The following is an 18,364-nucleotide window of genomic DNA, read 5'->3' on the forward strand; positions in this document are numbered from 1 at the left end:
ATCATAATTTTGAAGAACACACATTCTTTTCAACAATGTCTGAAGATACTGCTAAGTACTTGAAATAACGAAATACTTTCATAAAGTACTCAGTAATCGCTAGTCTTTGTTGGAAGTCGATGCTAACCTAGTGCGCGAGATACGGTATAACTCCTTGTAAGTGCTTAGCAGTACGAGCACTTCTAATCATAACTCTTAGCGGTTTGATCTCTTCTATTCGATAGACTTTTCTATTTGAATTCCAGACAAATTAAGAAGTTTTTCATCCACGTTAGTAATTGGTTGACTATCTGCACACCAACTGGTTTTTCTGTTGGTCGTCTTGTAGATAGTAAGACAGACGGACATCTAAGGCTTCCAGGATATTGATAGAAGGAAACAATGAGTAGGTATCAATATTCTTTACTCTTAAAATTATTTTTCCACATATACACTCGACGAATTTTACAATCTCTAGTACAGTTTACAAGTGTCGTAACCAGTATTGAAAACTTGAACTCAACATGACGTACTTACAATAAATTATGCATTTTCAACACTGGTACTGAATGTAATACAAGCCATAAGTTTTATTTGTGATTTCCTTATACAATTTCAATATTTACACAATAAATATTTCTGAATGTTCCAATGACGAAGGAATCCTACCAATAAGCAGAAAATTAACAGCATCCTTGGGCAGAGAAGAAACAAAGCGTAAATTAAAATAATTGAGAAGCCTCACAAATATCTCCCGTATCTCTGCTCAAGAATCCACGAAATTTTTCTTTGGTAAATAATATTAAACGTTTCTTTACACAATATGCTCTAACTTTTATACAATTTACAAATTTTCAAACAATAAACAATTTTATTTACATTAGGATATTTACAGATCTCAAAAAGGAACATTTTTTGAACATTTATTCTGGTTACAAATATTCTGAAATAAGGTATATAGTCTACTCCATAGGGAAACACCTTGAACACCACGAATGTTACAAAGATTTTCGTTATCTTCCGCAACCTTCAAGAGGATCATTCGAGGTGCGAGGTGAAACCAGAAACTAAAGCACCACTAAAACTTTGCACTAATGAGGTGAAAGGATTATATCCTAGTCAGGATGATATATAATTTTTTCGAGTAACATTATTGGTGATAGTAACTGTATAGTGTAGAATCTCACAAATGTATACTATTGCATAGCCCCTGCAAAATATATCTTTGTCGATGAGGTGAGTACAGTTCCTTCCAAATACTATTTTCGTTCGCGGACAGTCCTTGGTACAGTGATCACTAATTAAAGCCTTCGCGATTTCCAGACACGTTTCGATAGACCGGAATTCATATTGCAGAAACATCCCAGGATTAGAAGTAATTGGTTCGAATACCACCGATAAACGTAATATAATGGCCACTAGCACTACTTCTCCACTTCTTCGTTCTGCTTCACGTCCAGTCCGTTCACCATTTTCTCAATGCTCTTCAAATCGTTGGGCGAAGACGAAACTTCAGGCTTTGGCGACGTGGTGCTCGCCCTTATGGGTGGCGACAAGGAACTACTTCTCAATTTACCAGACGGCGAATTGCTGAGGCTTCTGGTGTGAGAGCTCGGCGTAACGGTTTCGAAAGCGCTGCCGAGCGGGGAGGAATTCACCCCAGTCGTGGAATTGGGGATGGTGTACGGGGTGAAACGGTGGCCACCCTTGAGGTGGTTGTGTATGGGCGATGTTGGTGATAGGTGATGGCCGTGGGGGTTGGGATGCGCTAGGTTTTGGTAGTGTGAGAAGAGTGCGGGATGTTGCGCCGCCAAGGCCAGCTGAGCGTTGAAGAGCAGACTAGGGTTCATGCCTGGGTTGTGGGCGCCAGTGAAGAGGCTTAGTGGAGGACCAAAGGGAGGCGCCCCAGCACCTCCGTACATCCCGTGAGGGTACAAGTAGGGGAGTAAATGAGGCGGAGGGTGTATCGGAGGACCCACGCTTATATTCGGGGATGGGTACTCCCCAGAAGGGTTAGAAGGTCCTGCGCTGCTGGATTCCTTAGGGGATGTTGGTCCAGCCCTGAACGCTGTGCTTCCTGGGGATTCCGAACAGCTGGACTCAGAGCCGGAATCATCGTGTAGCCTCCTCCTGAGGTCATCTTCAGCGCCTGTAAAGGAGTGAACATTTAGAAGTCGTTCGTTACTGAATGAAAAATTGAAGTAAAAGAAGAGTTGGATACATACCGGAATGGTTGGCTGAAGAGGCGATTGGCGTGGATGATTGCAGCGATGGCCTTGGACTGTCAGCGGTGCCGACGACATCCAACTCGGAATCGTCAGTTTTCGACACCGTGCTGCTGTCAGCTGACATCCTGGCTGGGAGGGGATGCGTTGTTTTGTCGTCCGAGTGTCGTTGAGCCAACATGGCTTGCCTGAAACAATAGGAAGAAAGACCTGTTAGAACATCCACATTCAAGCTGGTACCAAACAAGAGACATTCTATGACACTACACATCTGTGGATCTTCAAATAGAGTTGTATTCAGCCAAAGTACCCAAATTTCACAGATACTTTTTAATTTTTGAAAATCCAATGCGACGCATTTGAGAAAATATAAAAAATACTTTTATATTACAAATATTCATTAGATATAATATGAAATATTTTATATTTTTATGGTCCGTAATCGTGATAATGAGAGAATTGAAATACGTGGGTGATATCTTGTGTTCGAAAAGGATTAATCAAAAAAATTAAAAATTATATTTCGAAATTCGATGAAACCGTTTGTGGGATAAAACATTTTTTTATTGTTTTTCAACAGCCTGTGTCTTGTAAACCGAACCGATTCGGAAAAAATGGTAAAGGAAAAAAGTGTTTTTTTTTTAACCGCAAGAATCTACTATTTAAATATTTGTAAGAGTCAAAGACTCATCCTGTACAGTTTTGCCAACCTCAGAGAGTTTCGTTTTCAATGACCCACTCAGGACACTATGTATATGGGTACTAAATATAAATGATTACTTGATCACGTGGTCGTGAAAATATAAACGCAGAATATAAAAGAAGAATAAGAATAAGAATAAGTTTATTACATCCTCTCAGACAAACAACCATTGTATGGGACAGGTCATACAGTTTTACAATACCAATATAGACTTATATAAAATTAGAATAGCTATTGAACTTATGTAAAATTAGAAAATTGATTACGTTTACAATCCAAAAATTCCCTAAGACTATAAAAGCAGTTGATCAACAGAAACTTCTTAACTTCCTTTCTGAAAACATTATAAGGTAAGGTCTTGAATCTGTCAGGCAAGTGATTAAAAAGTTTAATGCCGTTATACAGTGGTGATTTTTGGAATTTTGAAGTCCTGTGAATTGGATATTCAAGAGTGTTCTTGTGTCTTGTGTCATGTTTATGGAACTCACAGCATTTTTTTAGATTGTCAGAGTTCTTCTTAACAAATAATAGAGTATTCAACATAAAGATACAGGGAAAACTCAATATTTTGTATTGTATGAACTTGGGTCTACAGGACTCCCGGGGGTCCAAATCGAATATAAGGCGTATCAGTTTCTTCTGCGCAATGAAAACATCTTCCGCTAATGATGAACTTCCCCATAAAACTGAATTATAGCTCATATGGGAATACGCCAGTGAATAATAAACAACTAACAGTGATTGTCTAGGTAGAATATTTTTTAGTTTTTTTAGTGCATAAAATGCGCTGCTTAGCTTCTTACAGACAGAATTTGCTTGTTTCTGCCAATTCAATTGTTTATCGATTAAAATGCCCAAAAACCTCACGTGATCCGATGCTTTGATGTTACCAGTAGGAAGAGTTAGTTCAAATTCATACACCCAGCTCCTATTTTGAAAAAAGATCAAATCAATCTCGTTGACATTCAATATTATTGAATTTTGGTGGCACCACTCCAGGAAAGAACCAACAAGAATTTCGCAAATTCTCCTAAGTTCAGAGATATTTTGTGCTGACACAAGAAATTACGTATCGTCCGCGAATAAAATGATCCGAATAGCCAACAAAAGATTAGAGTAAGTTGTTAAGTACTCCGGCAGATCATTAACGAACAGGATGAACAGCAGCGGACCCAGCACAGATCCCTGTGGCACACCCATTTCTATTGGATACCGTCTCGATTTATGACGGAGATAATTTACAAAGTAAGATCGTAGTAGCAGTGGGAGATGTAAGAATTCCAACTAATTCAATAATTCTTGCTTGTTATGATTGAATGACTAGGGTTAATGAAGATTTCATAAATTTTTTTGAAAAATCAAGGCATGTAGCAAGAAAAACGCATTGCTGAATTTACCACAATTTATAAAGCTACCTAAGATATCAAAATTATCATAATGGCAGGTTAAACTTTTCTCATAGATGTTTCATACAAGAAGATGTCGAAATTTATCATCCAGATGCGATCTTTTATACGCAATCCTATCATCCCTAGTTCATCCCCTAGTAAGACCTCATCTGGAGTCAGGTCGACCTACAACCCCACAGCGAAAATTATGCGTTTAGCTTATTGAACCAACAAAGACTTTAATTTACACTAGGACGATCATGGGGCGTTACATCAGTCACTTTGCCGGCAATTTTCGGCTTTGCATTTTTATGCCGTTAAGATAAAATATGCGCCACAAGGAAACAAGGACCTCCTTTATATTCCAGGATCGTATCGGCACAAAAAAAAATGCTGTCAGCTTTCAATCGAATTATTTCGTTAAAATTAAGTACTCTGGAATGCGACAAAACTAGAATCCGCAGAAATGGCTGTTTCCAGTTGGCATGATAGTTTTTGAACGATAAAAGTGATGAACCTATTCGGATATATATACATATTTATTTATCGTGGATTGGTCAGTAGGGGAGATTTCCAGATAATCAATAATGATTAGGAAATTCCAAAAAACTGAAGCAAAAACGTCTCAAGTAGAAATATGCATACGTTTCCAGATCGTCGAAATACACATGAGTGACGTCCAAAGCAGATGTAGATTTTAAGGGAGGGTGCATTGCACTCTGACCCTGAAATATTGCTAGCTCTATCATGGCTGTTCCCAACACTTCATTGTCTACAGCTCACCCTCCAGTTCCAGAGATCTAAGGAGTTCTAAGTACTATCTGGCATTGCTACAAAGAGTCTAGCCATCGATTTTACACGTTTCTCGTTCAAAGCATCTTCTATATGCACTGACAAGGCCAAGGGAGTCAACAGATGACTCATTAGATGTTTCCTGATGCTAAATGAAAGGGTTCCAGTTAGGAGGTGTAATATATGCTTGCTAAGATCCAGTTCTTGGAGTGTTGTAGTCCAGAGGAGCCAATAGTAGCATCGAAGTGCTAAATAAGTCGATAGTATTCCGATGTGGCTACTGGATTTCAACAAGGGGTACTCCGTTTCAATTTCTCGGCATCGTTGGTTGAGTTTTGCGGTACTGATGAGCGAAAACGGTCTATCGCTACTCTCTTCCGTCGTTGGCATGCTCTATATGGTACATCCGGTAGGTAAATGTCTGCCAGCCCGACTTTTCCATTTTATCTCATAGTTAAACCCACTTTTTTTCTAACCATCTTCAGAAGATCGCCCCGAACCGATCCTGGTCGGCTGAGTTAAACAGGCGGTCGAAATTTAAATTAGATACGCCGTAAAATAAAGAGTAGACGGAGCAGCGTATGTCTGCTCGTCGTAGGGCTGGAGGCAACGCTAACAGTATCAAATTAACGTTGACATTTTCAGAAGGTCATACGCCACCTCCGCGGCGCGGATAAAGGGTGCAGATTAAGGGTTGAGAGAGCCGCATTTGCATTTACAGTAAGTGATATGCATACATTTCGGCGTCCCGGGATAACCGGGAACGGTTTAAGGTCAATTCGGTAACGCGAAGCGTCCCAGTTGGGGCGAGAAGGGATGATATTGGTTTTTAGACGGGGGGAAAATTTTACAGCGATGTTTCTGTGGTATTCACGAGATTAAGGGGTTCCTGTGGGTTGTTTCTACTGGTAAACTGCGAAAAAGCTTTTTGTATGCAATGGATACTGATATAATGATGCCGTAGTTTTTATTATAACTCCACGCCTGCTTTCACTGTAAATAGATACTTCTCAATTTTAAGGGACACCCTGCATATTTTAAAAGATTATCAGAATTATTATTATTTTGACATCGACTTATTCCATGGTTCAGGTCCGAAATTTGGAGTGATTTCTCTGAATCAATTGCAATATGGTGTCTATAAGCTTCAGTCAATTTGAATGATTTAAAAGCAGCAATCGAATCTTCTAAATGTCGAAAAGCTGCAGGTTTTGACGGAATTTATCCGGAGTTCATCAAGCATTCAGGAAAAAGAGGCGTTGTCTTGCTTATAATCTTTTTATGGTAGCATTCTAAATACTGCCAATTTTCACGCCGAGTTCCAAAAAGCGAAAGTTAAAGGAATCTTAAAACTTGGATGGAATTCTTCTGATCTCAGTAGTTATCGACCCATTAGTTTATTGAGTGTTCCTTTCAAAATTTCAGAGAGGCTAATTCTTCTTAAGATTGAATCCACTCTAGGAGACGCTTTCCAAAATTGTCAAGGGTGTTTCAGGAAAAATTGAAATTGTTGTGACCAAGTTCTGAGCCTCACCACTTTCATTGAGGCAGGTTTCAATGATGAACGAAAAACAGGAACAGCATTCGTGGATTTATCTGCAGCTTATGGCACAGTATGGAAGGATTGTTTGATTTTCAAACTTCATACGCATCTGAAGTTTGGAAAGATAGTTTTTGTTGATGATAACAGTAGTAATTCAAAAACTTTGAATAATGGTCTTCCACAAGGATCAGTTTCAGCACCTCTTCTTTTCAATTTATATCTGTGTGATACCCCTACTATGCCTTCTGAGAAATTTATATAAGCTGATGATATTGCCCTCGCATTCCGTCATTCTGATTTCAGATGTATAGAGAATAATCTATCTACAGATTTAGAAATTTTGAGGAATTACTGTTTAGAGTGGCGTTTGCTGTTCTCCTAACCCAAATAAAACCGAGGTTTCGTGTTTCTATTTTGATAATCATCGAAAATATTGAAAGTTAAGTGTAGTTTTCGGTAATTCTTTTTTGGAACATAACTTAAATCATAAATATCTAGGAGTTAAGCTGGATTCCTCGCTGAATTTCAGAGCCCATTTGGAAAATTTGCGTCTGAAGTTAGAAACTAGGAAGAATATCCTGTATAAACTAGCTGGTACTCATGGAGTGCTGATGCAACTACTCTTCGAACGGCAGCCTTAACTTTGTTTTTTTCGACTGCTGAATATTGTTGCCCTTTTGGGTTAATAGTGCTCATGTGCCAAAAATTGATGCACAGCTAAATCTTTCCAAGAGAACTATAACTGGAACTATTAGATCTTTACCTATCCAATGGTTACCAGTTGTTTCAAACATTGTACAGCTTCATATTCGTACACAGACTGCGGTTATTAATTGGTGGAATAAATAACAATCCTTTCCCGACTCATTTCCCTTTCACTTAAATGAAACATTCCTGATGGTAGGATTCATTTATCTCAATTACTTTGGCTACAGTTACCTACTAAAAAGTACTCGTTTGAAGTAAATAAATTCACCCCTTCTTTGACTCTAATGTGAGTCAATTCTTGTTTTTCTTTCAATTGTTTCCACTGAACTTTTTTAGAAAGTTTCATCAAGGAGTTCAACTCAAGCATTCTATATCATTAACAGCTACAAATTTGTAAATCTAATGCATTTGAAACGAATAATGACACTCTCTTTCTTAGCCACAAGTGGCAAATATTGTTAGAAGAGCTCCTGATTGAATTCCTTGCCAATTATGAGGGCAAAAGTGACAAAACCAACTGGTCTAGACTATCGCACCACGAAAAAAAAAATCCACCTAGTCAAATTCAGTGGAGGTATCAAAATATAGGTCCTCAGATGCCAGAGACACTTGGCACACAAACTGTCTCGAATTCTCAGTAAATCATCAGCCCTTTGACCAAGGCCAAGGTACTTCAAGGGAAAACAACTAGTTAAACGTTTTTTGGTGCTTTGAGAAGGCTGTGCTAGCTACGGAGTGGAAGGGGCCCAAATTAACCGATATATCGATGTTCGACTCGAGCCCAATCGAAGAATCAAAGTTACCGTTGAAAATCGCCACCTCAACCTTTCCCTTCCGCGTCTCGATTTCAATCCGATTAGTACAAAGGGCGCCGTCGATGTAAACATGAGTCACTAAATAGCCGGAGTACGCTCGAATTCTTTCGCATCGCACAGGACCCCCTGCAGACACTCGAAAATGTTACCGGGGCGTAATTATCAAAGTAGTCGGTCAATTTAACTTCCTTATAATTCGACAATGCGACCCCTTTGTCTACGACCCCAGCCGGAGTCGCCCCCACACGCCGCTGGTGTATCAATTGCAGCGGCAGTCGACGTTACGTGGACTCTACTTGATATCGCAGATAATGCCAGCCTGATCTGAACGAGGGCAGGCCTGGAACAAGGTCTAGCTCGAAAGGGATTGGGAAATTGCTCGAAATATATCTTAAATCGATTGATCTCAAGGGTGCCCTCACTTGCAGGAGCACCGTTGATGATAAGGCTGGTTTCCATGACATTTCATCGACACAAAAGCGCTTAGACTCAAACAAAGATCGCTGGATGCTGAATTCTACATTCAACCTGAAGAAATTAACATAATGTGTAACAATCACTTGTTGGAAAAACATAAAATAGCAGCTTCTCTTTCAGAACCTTTGAGCTTGAATATAATTGTGCAATTCGAAGACAAGTTTCGAAGTACCAAAGTACCTGGATTTGAAAGGATAAAACGTGAGGAAAGGGCTTAGACTCAAGATCGCTGGATGCTGAATTCTACATTTAACCTGAAGAAATTAACATAATATGTAAGAGTCAATTGTTGGAAAAACATAAAATTGAAGCTTCTGTTTCAGAACCTTTGAGCTTGAATATAATTGTGCAATTCGAAGACAAGTTTCGAAGTACCAAGTACTTGGATTTGAAAGGATAAAACGTCAGGAAAGGGCTTAGGCTCAAACAAAGATCGCTGGATGCTGAATTCTACATTTAACCTGAAGAAATTAACATAATGTGTAACAATCACTTGTTGGAAAAACATAAAATAGAAGCTTCTCTTTCAGAACCTTTGAGCTTGAATATGTGCAATTCGAAGAAAAGTTTCGAACTACCAAGTACCTGGATTTGAAAGGATAAAAAAGAGAAAATCAACTCAGATTTGCTCGATACCCTTGGTCATCAATGTCCACTGCCTGCAAAATTGAACTGAAAGCTTCAGATGAGGTAAATCTTGAAGATTTAAATTGAGAAAGCCAATTTTTGTCCTCATTCATGTCGTCTCTGAATGTCAGCAAGGTTGGAAGCATGATGTTCGATTTGTGTTGGGTTTACAGAAGGCTCAGTCTACATAAATCGTGTTTGTACTTTGGGCGAAGCTTGTTGAATGAAGACATCAAAGAGTGGAAGTTTGAAGATAGCAAACTTCTGTGGAACAAGTATATTGAGGCTTTGACATTCAGAAATCTGACTGCTAGGACTTGAGGATTCAACTCAAAAATACTGCAATGGATACACGTCATGATTGTGAGACCAATAATAACTTAAGGGGCAATAGTATGGTATACCAAGGCAAATCAGAACATTGCGATATAAAACGAAGATCAACCTGTGTTTGCATCGATGGAGCTAAGAGATCTTTCCCAACTAGGGCATTGGAGATCATCACAGATCTCACACTTACACGTGTTGCACTGAGCTCTCATATCATGGATTCTGAGATGGTATGACAGTGTCGAAGGAATAGGCAAGAATAACAAGGTTTGCTTGGTCTGGTCTTTGGTCTCTCGGGAATAAAAGGAAATGAACTGCAGATATTGTGTCGAGGAAGGGGCAATGAAACTTTCCTCAAATATACAATCAATCAATTCATTTACCATTCGTTATGACTGAACGACTCTTTGAACAACTAATCTGGTATGCAGTGGGATCCAAAGCAGTCAGAGGGGTAACAATCCAAGTAATCGGATAACAAATCACTTGCATGTGTAAAAAAAAAGTTTATCGTGTCCAGGAGGATATAATAAAGGAATATTGAAATTTGCAAGATGCTCATTTACTCTGATAGACAGGAATTACTGAGGTGTCCTAATCATTCATCCAAACACTTCTGGATATGCTGGAAAGTAACTCTTGCATAGGTAAGGAGTTACCGAGAAGTTCTGGGCAACGAGAAAGATCTCTTGATCAGCATAAGTAGGACCAAATTGAAAGGACGCAGTGGCACACATACGAAATATTTAAATCTTTCATTGGACAACTGGTCAGTGTTCTCCGAGAGGTCATTTGCTTCTGGGACGTTCTTTGGAATGAAACACTGGTATAGAAAGTGGAAGGGTTCTAAATGAAACTTATTATTTTGAAATATGTTTGCCAAATGTCTTTCAAATTGAATGGTAGCCCCTGGGTCTTCATTGTAGTGAACGAAAGCTCCTGAGTTTTCAATTTTCATCTGGACGGAGAATTGAGCTGTCGCAATTCCTTAAAGCCGGTCCTGGCGCCCGTTTCCTTTTGCCCCGTTATTGACCACAGCAGGAAACGACGCAGCAGGATTTGGATGTTGGCGGAGGTGATCAATTCGACGCTTAAATTGTCCGACCTGTGTGAAACAACCCCCGGATGATGCGGAACCTAACGGATTCAATTTGGTGCCCTTCGGATTATTCCTTACGTGCCGCCCGACGGGGCGTGGAGGGATGTCGGTAGGATTCTTGGTCTTTTTGTCCCTTCCTCGCGACCTAATCTGAGGACGATCGATCGAGATGCACGCTCACTAGATTGATTCGTCGTGGAAAAAACGATAGTTTGGTAACGAGACGTGAATTACCGATGTTATTTTCGGATTAGAAGACGAAGGGGACAAAAACGTCGCCCTTAAGAACCCCAATTCGGTTTGATGATGGGACCAAGGGCGGCTCGTGACATTAAAAGTAAGTGAGGACCTTCAAAATTAACAATTGTTATCATTGTTCAAAATTTCTCCGTCGTCAGTTTCATAATCTATACTGCCCCTTCTTCTTCTTTTCTTCAACAGCCACTGGCTGTCCACTGTTACGGTTGCTCTATCTCTACTTATAATTTTATAAAGATGTAAAGCTTGGAAGTTTGTAGGAAATAGCCACGGTTTCATAAAATTTTGATTGCGCGATCAACGATTTGACAGTCACTCGATTTTCAAAATGAAATCACTAAAAACTTTTTTTTTCCGAATAAATTGAAAAAGTAGTAATAGAGGTTCATTAAATGGATCATAATTTGATGCTTGAATAATATTGTAAATGCTCATTACTGAATAATCGATTGAAAAATTGAAGTTTATTCGTCAATCAAGCATTGATTACCCGATCAAGCTTTATGAAACCGGGAGTAAACCTCTGGAACTACCTAACCGATTTTGAAATTTCTTTCCACAGTAGAAAGCTGCGTTATTCTTGAGTAACATAAGCTATATTTGATTACGATTATTTTTATTTTGAATGATGTTTTTTCATAACTTCGGAAGTAGATGACTGATTTGGATTACACTATAGTATAGAGAATTTATTCAAGAAGGTTTTCAGGTGAGACCAATTCCTTTATAGTGAAGAGATAACATGAAATATCGTGAATAATGCCTTTGATATCAGGCTATGCAATGGCATATGTATAACAAATTTTAAAAATTTCAATTCAATCTAAAATAATATGCTATTCCAATAGGGCTTTCTACTGACTTATAATGCATTGATAAGGAATTTAATGTGACACTTATCTGCGATATTCTTTCCTCAAGGCACAATTTTTTTACGAATATTTCGTAAAATATGGGATATTGAAGAAATGCACATTTTGGAAACAAATAAAATCTACCCAGGACCATATTGTCACGTTATGGCTAATCCTATGGTCAACCTATTTTCACGAGATTAACCCCCGGTTTCACAAAACTTTGATTGGACGATCAACGATTAGACAGTCACTCGATTTCACAAAACCTTTTCATTTCTGAATATATTAAAAATTATTGAATGGATGTACCTATATGTATCATAATTCGATGCTAGAATGATATTCTCAATGCTCAACACTGAATGATCGATTGAAAACAAATTGACATTTATCCGCAAATCAAGCGTTGATTCCCCGATCAAGCTTTGTGAAACCAGGGGATTAGACTTTTTAAAAGGGTGATTTCTAGGAAAGGTTATCTGCTACATTTAATTTACGAATCTTGAAGTTTTATATGTTGTCTAAACGTAAGCTTGTAGCACCATTTATTCGATGAGTTAAAAGTCAGATGACGTTTTAATTTCGAGGTAAATTTCCGTTATTGGAAACCTGTTCATTTACTTACTAATTGAGTAAGTTTAGAGGGTTGGGAAACGGGTCTATTTATCCAAATCGCTGCGTCTCGCCGTCCACGAAAAAATCCAAATGAATTACGAATAAATAGGACTATGCCAAGGTAAAAATGGGGAACGACCGAAAAATTTTAGAAAATTGAGGTTTTTGACGTTTGACAGAGGCAAATGTAAACAAATCAATAACTCCTGATTGACAGGTTAACGTCAGTTTAATAAAAATGAGGTAGGTAGTAGCGATATAACACATAGAGCGAAGAGTAGTGTTCTGTATTTATGAAATTCATTTCATTATGTTTTGTCGAGGTAAATATAATCATAAAGATTGATCTTTTGGCCACCAATGTTGTCACTTCGTTTTCGAACAATTTCAATGAGTCACAAAATTGAAACTTACTTTTTTTCCCTCTTTCCAGCTCCTGTGTCCCTGAAACCCTTGGCGAACGGATTATTGTCGATTTTCAGCTGGGTTATCTGAAAAAGAGATCGTCGTTTGAGTTTTCCAACATATTCGATTCATGAGTTTGCTTATGCACGGGTAATTTGGGCTTCACGTTGAATCCAGCGCATTATCGTCGATATATATTGCATTTTCGAGTTCAACAGTACCCCATTTATAATACAGCGATGTGAAAAAGCCATAAACGCTTCTGTTACATAGTTTACCATTTCGTGTCATTGAGTAGCGATGATATCCGCTTATTTTCAGCGCAATAAAACTCGGAATCGACTGAAATTATACTTTTGACATCGAGGCAATCAGTCACTTTGATTATTATTCGATGTAAAGGATCCGTCTTTGTCATAATAAACTTTTCCTATTATGCTGTATGTTGGTAAGTGCCAGTAAGGAGGCGATTAACTTCCATTGCGGAGCTGGCGTGCATCTATCATCCTACGATCGTGACAATATATGTATGATATAATTACCGTCCATTGGGAATTGTTAATGAATATACATTGTCAATGTCGCATTCGATTAATGTTCGAATGTCGCCATTCGTTCGACATACCACGAATTGGTATTCTCGGCTCTAATTGAACTGAATGACGGATTCTTCTCAGCAGAATTCTACAATTAGCTTGATTGGAAATCCTCAATACCATGAAGTGATGATCCCAGTTTTAATCATTCGATAACAATTATTTTCAGTGATATTGGTGCACTTAACAAAACTGGAATGGAATCGTCTCTCTTGGAATTGAAGGACCCCGATTAAATACTAGTAGTAGCTTCTGAGTATTATCAAGTACTCGAGCGCCATCTAGTATAGATTGAAACCCAAACGAAGACAATGGCGAATGTCCCATATCATTTATGTTTATTTTCGTTGTTTCTGGTTGAAGACTGGATAAGTAAAAACGTTGAAAGGAGTCCTGGGCTCGATTTTCGTGAAACCACAACAACTTCATTTATCTTGAAGATATAACTAAATTTTGATGTTTTGAAGATTTGGAAAATGTACCCAACTATTGAAACTAAGTTCAAATGAATGTTCAAACGTTTCGTAAAATGAAAGTATTCTTCATATCTTCTCGTATAATGCGCTGTTTTGCCTATTTTCGAGTAATTCAATGTTCAAAAATTAAAATGTATAATCTGTGAAATTTGAAAAATTAGGCAGTTTGGCTGAATACAACTCAGTTTGAAAGATCCACAGATGTGTAATGTCACATATTTAGCCACTTATAAAATCATTTTGTTTTTCTGGGGTGGCTCAGGTTATTATAAAACTTAAAATGGCTCTCTATATCTTTTTATCAGGACAAAATCGGCTTTTTTTGACAGAAGGTAGAACTCATCAAAATAAGTTGTTTAACCAAAAAAGTTTCTATATAAAATATCCAATATGGCTGAGATACAACCCCTAGAAGTTCGACAAAATTTCATTGAATTTCAAGTACGGGACTGTGAAAGGTGACTCCGGCATCGCAAAAACAAAACAAAACATAAACATATGGCTGGACATGGACAATGAATGGTTCAATACCAAGTTCATCGGATTAGATGCTTCAGGTCACTTTTGAGAGAACCATAATTGTTGTATCGTACAATTCGGGGTGAAAAAAAGTAGAATATTGAGGCAATTCCTTGAAAGTGCTTACGTAAGTTATGTTGAAAAAGTGCTATGATGTTTCCCCATTTCATCCCATTTTTACGACGATTGTTGGAATGTTCGAACAAGAAGATTGTGATGCCCATTGTGAAAGTACTAGTGAATAATTCAGACGAGTTTTATTGGTGGGATTTTTGAAGTATTATTCTACTTTTTACACTTTTGTCCTAAGTCTCTTATGTCAGTTGGTATTGAAATGAGCCATTTCATAAAATCGTGTAAATTACTAAAAAATAATGACAACAATTCGGCAATCCTAAGTTTCCATTTTCATAACCACGTAAATATCGAACGAGCTAATATCCTAAACGAAACCACATGGTCCAATCAGGAAATAAGTTTTTTTCCACTGCTTTGCGATAATTCAGCTAACAAACGGTCTAGGGTCGTATTCGGATCTATTTTAGTAATCATTTTCAACTTTTTTCAAATTTGTCATTTTGAAAGTTTTGTATAGGTGATTTTTGGTGAAACACTTTATCTGGACCAGTTCTACCTTCTATTGAAAAAAAAGCCTCACCTTCAAATACACCCTGCATATATTTTTGAACAGCTAATTTTTTTATGAGTTCCAAAAAAATGCATTTGCATTTGAATGGGGCACTTTATTTCCACGCTTAGTACACGAGATTGAAAAAAACATGAATATCTATAGTGTAGTGAAAAAGTGTCTATAAGCGTTTTCAGAGATTTTCAAAAATAAAGAAGTTATGGCACATTTTAGAAATCGACAAAATATCAAAATTTGGTTAATTTTCAAGGCAAATGAAGATATCGTAAAACGGTTGCCACTCAAGGACTTTTCAAGAAAATCGAACCCAGGATTCTTCTCAACGTTTTTCCCTATCTAATATAGAAGTACCAGAAACAGTCAAAACCAAGCAATTCGGGATATCCTGTAAAGGTAGAATAATATTTCCGAATCTATGAAAAATTCATGAAGAAACTGGGAATTTTGAGCCCAATGCGGTCGTGAATTTCAGATACGTTTACAAATCGTTTCGCCACAGGAACCATCAAGATGTTGAGTTTCCAACAATGTAAACTGAACACACTCTAATACGTCACACTTCTTGGAAACCTGTTTCGCCAGATATCTCAAACAAACTCCGTTTCTGCTCCTACAACTCCTTTCATTCCTCCTCCATTCATTTAATCTGAATGGAAATAATATTGACCATTATCGATATAAAGCACTCATTCCGTTTTTTCATTAATGGAATTATCGATGATCTTTTCGACACAACATATTTTAATTGCTTCTACCTTTACATCTTTAAGCGCGTTCTAACATCGAGGAAAATATGCAGATCTATTCAAATCGACCCACAGAACACGTTTGCATGTAATCTAGTGGCTGAGATAAGTACAAACCGTTGAAATTTCTTCATTAACGTTGTAAATTTTCGAAAAATGTCAGCGGACAATCTTGAACGCCGACAATTTAGAATATAATGAACGCGGTAAAAGGTTTCAGCGTATATTAATCAGAACAAACGTGATCGCGATGGATTTTCTTTCTTCTTCTTTATGTTATCAATAGGAGAAAACAGGGGGAGACTTCTAAGTCTTCCCTTGATAACTCACCTTTTCGTTTTGATATGCTGTGACCGCGATGAATTCAGTCTCTTTAAATACGTAGGTCCTAAAGGTTGAGTAAGGCAGCTTCAAGATGTCGTTCGCCCTCACCAAGTGAAACCTTGGTTGGTATTTATGCATCGAGTTTAGTATCGTCTGGAAAAAAAGATTAAATTAGTACTTCAGAAGTTCAGGCGTTTCTATTCGACAAGAAAATGACAGTTGACGGATGTCAGACGTCAACTGTCAAAATTTTGACGGATGTCAGATGTCAACTGTCAAAATTTTGACAGATGACATTTGACTTTCGAATTATTAAGTTGAAATTCCGACAGGTTCACAGAATTGAGCGATTTGTCGTAGGGTAAACTGTGTGTATTCGCTGTGAGATTCGCGGGCGTCGTTCTGGGAATCCCGGGCGTGTAGATGAACGAGCGACGGCGTTTTCAGGAAAGCGACGACCGGCCCTGAATCCAAATGCGAGAATTATGCCCGTTCGCATGACGTGAGCGCAACCATAATGGCCGGCCGAAGGAGGAAAGGCTCATTTTAATATTTCGAGCCTCACACCGTGCGGTGTCTTAATGCAAATATAAATAATACGCGATGATCGCCGTCAAAGTGACCGCCTCTTTATGGAATATGTTCCTGGGCCGTTTGGGCCGCTTTGCGAATCTTTACACGTCCGTTCCGAGGCTGATCAGCTGAAATTTTACATCTGTAGGTTAGTTATTTATGCGTGCGGTCGATGCCTTGTGGCAATCGGCGCGCCAATTAAACGGGGATGTCGGCCGATCGCGGATTTAATCGAAAATGGAACCAGTTATCGGCTCCCGACCCGACCGCAGCTAGTGCAACGTTTGATCGCGCGGCACGTTCAAATATGAAGAGATTAACATGTTTCAGAGCCCACTCGTTCAACAATGTCGCTGATTATCGGTGATGGATTGTCGACTTCGGATTCCGGTACAAATCGTTCGATAATCCAAAGATATAAGATTTTTGAGGCGTTCCCCATAGATGCTCCTTTGGTCTCATCAGTACATAATACTAAAAGAATAAGGATCACAGAATTTGTAAAAAAAAGGGAGGCGGTAAAGTCTCTAGTTGAGCCCGCAGGGCCTCCTCGGTATCAATAACAGCTTGACATCTTCTTTGCATATGTACTACACACGAGGTTGTTGAACATTTCTTGAGGAATTTGGTTCCATAAACGGGGCAGAAGCTCTCTCAGATCATTTAAGGATTCTGGGGTAGGTTGATGATGATCTAATCTTCTTTGGAGCATATCCCATGCATGTTCTATGCAATTCAAATCTGGTGAGTGCGGAGGTATTGGTGAATGTGGAATACCAAGCTCCTCGCGCGCATTCTCAACTATGGCTGCACGGTGCGGTCTAGCGTTATCGTCTAGAAATTTAAAAATTTCACCAATAGCAGCGTGAAAATTTGGCACAACATTGTCCTGCTCCCTATAGTGTAAGGCGGTCATATTCCCAGGACAAATGTGTAGATCTGTGCGCCCGTTGAAACATATCCCAGCCCATACCATAACACTACTCCCTCGGAATGGATGGACTTCTTGGACATAGCGACGATTACGGGGTATGCGTGGGATTGTCCATACCCTTATTCTTCGAGACTCTGAAAATCGTCCAAATCTGGATTCATTAATGAAAAGGACACTACGCCATTGATCGTTCCAATTGATATGTTGCCTTGCCCATTTCAGTCTTTGACGCTTATGGTCACGTGTAAATGGAACTCCTCTTAATGGACGTCTAGAACCTAGATTCACCTCTCTCAAACGTCGTCTGATGGTTTCGATGGAAACTTGGATCCCATCTGCATTTTGAAGAGTATTCCGTGGCATTCCACACGTAAATGTAGGGTTTCTTCTCGCCAAAACGGTGATGAAACGATCCTGAGCTGAGGTGTTGTTTTTCGTCGCCCACCAAGCCTTGGTCTTTCCAACATGGAACCTGTCTCCCTGAACCTATTCCAAAGTCCAGATATCACACTTTGGCTGACTTGGAGCCTTTCCGCTACAACAACCTGAGTTAGGCCACCCTGCAGCATTCCGATAGCCCTATTAGCCTCAGCGTTTGTTAATTTACGTCTTGGCATTTTCAGAAAACTCGTTTTAAATCGAAGCCGTTGATAAACTGACTTCATTTCAAAATAACAACATTCATGAAGCATATGCAAAGAACCAAACTTCAGAAAAAAGGCGACC

At 38.7% G+C, this 18,364-nt stretch overlaps 1 protein-coding gene across 6 annotated transcripts in view; it reads right to left on the bottom strand.

Moving 5' to 3' along the window:
- Nucleotides 1–386: 386 nt before the first annotated feature.
- LOC123320382 (optomotor-blind protein) overlaps nt 387–18,364 on the bottom strand; it is a 116,354-nt gene continuing 98,376 nt past the window's right edge. For 5 of the 6 annotated variants that reach the window (XM_044907689.1, XM_044907688.1, XM_044907687.1 and 2 more), the window contains 4 exons: nt 16,138–16,284; nt 12,831–12,907; nt 2,205–2,398; nt 387–2,128 (listed from right to left, as the gene is read on the bottom strand). In XM_044907689.1, coding sequence (XP_044763624.1) covers nt 1,404–2,128; nt 2,205–2,398; nt 12,831–12,907; nt 16,138–16,284 — 1,143 coding nt within the window. In that variant the 3' untranslated portion in view covers nt 387–1,403. The remainder of the gene's footprint in view (nt 2,129–2,204; nt 2,399–12,830; nt 12,908–16,137; nt 16,285–18,364) is intronic. The other variant, XM_044907690.1, reaches the window with a different exon arrangement.

Source organism: Coccinella septempunctata, chromosome 9 (assembly GCF_907165205.1).
Source record: "Coccinella septempunctata chromosome 9, icCocSept1.1, whole genome shotgun sequence".
NCBI classification, from domain to species: domain Eukaryota; kingdom Metazoa; phylum Arthropoda; class Insecta; order Coleoptera; family Coccinellidae; genus Coccinella; species Coccinella septempunctata.